We start from the raw sequence: 3,613 nt of genomic DNA, 5'->3' as shown, positions 1-3,613 counted from the left end.
GGAAAGATCATTACCAATCTGCAAAGATCATCACATAATTTCGATGTATCCTAGGAGTCAGAAACTAGAGAACTAAACATATCACATAGTTAACTTGCATAATACAATATTTTGCATATTCCATGCATAATATAATTTCATATATGAAGCAATTTGCACACAGTAAGGTAAGCCTAATGAGATTTCTGATTGCAAAGAACCAATAAAATTGACTTTTGCATTATCCTCAAGCCCAGGTGTGACGGGTGTGCGAGACATATAATACCACATTGAGGCCTTCACATATAAGTTTATTGCTTAATCGTTTTGAAAGTTGGTATTTTAGTACTTGTCTTTGTTTATTTGGAAAGATTATCGCCTCATGCTTAATTAACTTTGACACATCAATTTCAATAATCTTATTCCAGTTTAAATTAGTGAGAAGGTTGAATTGCTTCACCTGCATTCAGATGTAACTTGTAATGTGGAAATGTTTACGTATTTATTTGAAGCTGTTTAAGTTACAGGTCAAAACCGGGGATCAAAATGTTCACCTTATAGATGCCTCCCCACCAAAACCTAATCAAACATTCAAGTCAAATTGAATAAAAGAAGAGACATCAATGTTACTAACATCATCTTGGCACGTCAAAGCAAAGGTAAATCATTTAATTTGGAAGATAATGTATTGAGAAAAAACATAAATAGTACCTCTTCCCTAAGCTGTTGTTCAAAGATCTTAAAAGCCATGGGTTAGAGCTTTGAAATTCTAACATCCAACACTTTTGAAACCTACAGAAACCAAGAATTTGTTTAATTGTTGTGTGCCGGATGTATTGATCTCATGCAGAAACACAGAGTATGCTGAATATAAACTTTTCTGTTAATGTCTCTGTCTGATCACACTTGTCTAGCTTCCAAACATCCTTTTCTCTGATGGGTTTTCTGTAACCTTGCCGCATGAGTGGAGTTACCCATCCAAAACATAATCCTACAGTAAACGAAAGTTGGCTATTAATTTACAAGGATAGACAATATAATTATGTGAAAATGTAGTTATATCGAATGCAGACATTGGCAAACTCTTAATTTATAACAAGCCCAGTTAAGAAATTACATACTAGAGAATATATTAGCATGCATCTCAGGGAAAACTTGTTCCTCTCCACAAAGTAGTTCATACTCAGCATTGTCAGGAAGCTCGTCTTGCATTGTTATATGGCCATCATAAGGAACCAAGTTAGGTACGTAAACAAAAAGCAATGTACCAAACAAGACCTGCATCAGAAAAGCATCCATAATTAGTCCATTGTTGTGTCTTACTGACTCAATATCATAGCATTATTCAATTCCCAGTTGTTTCATCACATTAAGAATTGGTTTACAACCATAGCTAACAATGAAACTATTAAACATTTCAACCATTTGAGCATATGTCAATATGTTACCCTTAATCATGAATGTCGGCAGATATGCAGTGTTGGAATGTTGTACAAGGTATTGTAGAATGCAACTGATTTTGTATATACCCTCCTAATTATTTCTTTTCTAATAAAACTTCAAAAAACGATGGGGGGCCATTCTATAAGTTACTGCAGTTAACACAACATTGAAGAGAAATTCATTGCTTTAATGGACTTGTATTCTTCAATATTGATCATTCAGAACTGAGTATTTCCAAAGTCAAATACCTCTATGAATAACTTTTGGTTTCGATAACCATGGAACCTATCTTGCAATCATAGTTACCGGATGAAGGCTTCATGGTCCTTAAAATGCTGATCAGGCTTGTTCTTTGCATACATTTTAATGCAAAAAGGAAAAGGCAAAGAGTAGTTTTGAAATTAAAAAACTAACCTACTGCAGTAATCTTTCACTGACAGAAGAAGGTTAAGCAATACAACATCTCCAACCAAAACATAGATAACTCCAAACCGCACCACCCATCTAAATTGTCGGATATAAACCTTGGTTTCCAATAGAATGAGAACTATCATCGAACACCATGTAAGCGCTTCAACTATCAAGGCCATTGCCTGCAACAACACAAGAGTGCACATGTTTATAAATTGCATCCTCCATTTGACAAACTAAAGCCTTAATCAAATATCAACATTGAACGCATCTAAGGAATATAGTATTCATGCATTGCCAAGGTTGTGTAATACGACACAAAAAAAAATTTTAGTTGTGGAAATAGGAAAATGTTAGATAAATATCCATTCATATGCTTCTACTTAACAATTTAAACTTTTAGGATGAATGGTTTTCTGATATAGTATTTAGAGTTTCCATAATCGAAAAGTCTAGAACTCTATCAATGTCCTTGTTGTCTTATTCTTCTAAATAAATAGATAAGGAATTTCAGCATAAAGTCAAAAATAGAATCATGCATAATTCAGGTTTCAAATTTAAAATAAACTCTTAAGTATGAAGACATCTTAGATATATAACCATTCATGTGCATGTATCAAACAACTTAAACTTTTGAGACAAATAATTTCATGACACAGACACAAGATCTTCCTGTCCAGATAAAAAAGAGAAAGTCTCAGGGCCAGCACTTTCATTAAAATTTACCCAGCATTTAACCATCAAAAAAAGAGTGTAATCCCACACCATTAGATATAATCTCACACCATTAAAAATATTAATGATGGCTAATTGATGACTACAAATCACAAAATATGCTGGCTCCTAGCACTACTGAATACAAAATTTTCTTGTACTTTCTATACTTCTTGGAAGTGATTCTAGATTTCTGTTTTTAAGAGATAAAATCCGAAAGCAACCTAGAGCATATATGAACAAGAAACCCACCTCAAAAGGAGCAAATCCAGTTTCACCATTCAAGTTAAATGCTGAAATTCCAGTCAACAATCTCAACAGAGGCTGAATAGCACAATAAGAAGCCAACAATGCGAGAACATAATTATACCAATTAGAACGCAAGGAAAACCTCTGAGCCTTTGTGTTTGTAGCAATAAGCCAAATTCTATAGAAGCAAAGTCCCATAAGAACGAAATTGGAGGTTGAAATTACAAGAGTATTGATTGCACATGGCGTATAGGAACCAAAGGCGCTATCAACTGCTTTGGCCCAAACACTGTTTGATTCAGGCTTGCAGTACCAAACGAATGGTTCCATGAATGATGCTCTCTGTAACTGTAACTGCACACTGAAATGTGAAAGGGGGAGAAGTTCATGCGAGACTTTAATAATTGGGACATTTTGGCGCTAAGTTCAGTAGAATGATAGTGACGTCAGCAAGCGAGGGAAGAGGGGAATCTAAACACTCAAATATGAGTAACGACATCGATGCTAACGTCACCGCTGACGGATTGACCAATAACTTTATAAAAAAATGGTGGAAACTCAAGTACACTCGACTTCACGTGAAGTTGGTAGTTGAGAGCCGTTAGATGAAAATTTAGTCAAATCAGTCAAATCATCCAACGACTCTCAACTATCAACTTCACGTAAAGTCGACTACGCATGAGTTTTCACCATAAAAAATAATTTAAAATCGTCAGAATTTATTATTTTAAATATTAATAATTAATTAATAACTAAAAATAATAAATTTTAATAAGTTTTTAATATTTTCTAAATTTATTATATTTTTTAATTATTT

At 33.8% G+C, this 3,613-nt stretch overlaps 1 protein-coding gene across 1 annotated transcript in view; it reads right to left on the bottom strand.

The window, feature by feature from the left end:
* Window positions 1-3,198, bottom strand: part of LOC107622304 (ABC transporter C family member 12) — a 15,883-nt gene extending 12,685 nt beyond the window's left edge. Inside the window, exons 1-8 of the mRNA XM_021114183.1 lie at window positions 2,800-3,198; window positions 1,837-2,015; window positions 1,445-1,451; window positions 1,101-1,284; window positions 856-970; window positions 691-771; window positions 534-558; window positions 1-18 (exon numbers count right to left, since the gene is read on the bottom strand). The exon at window positions 1-18 is cut by the window's left edge and continues 1 nt beyond it. Of these exons, the coding sequence (XP_020969842.1) occupies window positions 1-18; window positions 534-558; window positions 691-771; window positions 856-970; window positions 1,101-1,284; window positions 1,445-1,451; window positions 1,837-2,015; window positions 2,800-3,126 (936 nt within the window). The 5' untranslated portion in view covers window positions 3,127-3,198. The remainder of the gene's footprint in view (window positions 19-533; window positions 559-690; window positions 772-855; window positions 971-1,100; window positions 1,285-1,444; window positions 1,452-1,836; window positions 2,016-2,799) is intronic.

Source organism: Arachis ipaensis, chromosome B10 (assembly GCF_000816755.2).
Source record: "Arachis ipaensis cultivar K30076 chromosome B10, Araip1.1, whole genome shotgun sequence".
Taxonomy (NCBI): Eukaryota; Viridiplantae; Streptophyta; class Magnoliopsida; order Fabales; family Fabaceae; genus Arachis; species Arachis ipaensis.
This window is presented reverse-complemented; position numbering and strand designations above follow the sequence as displayed.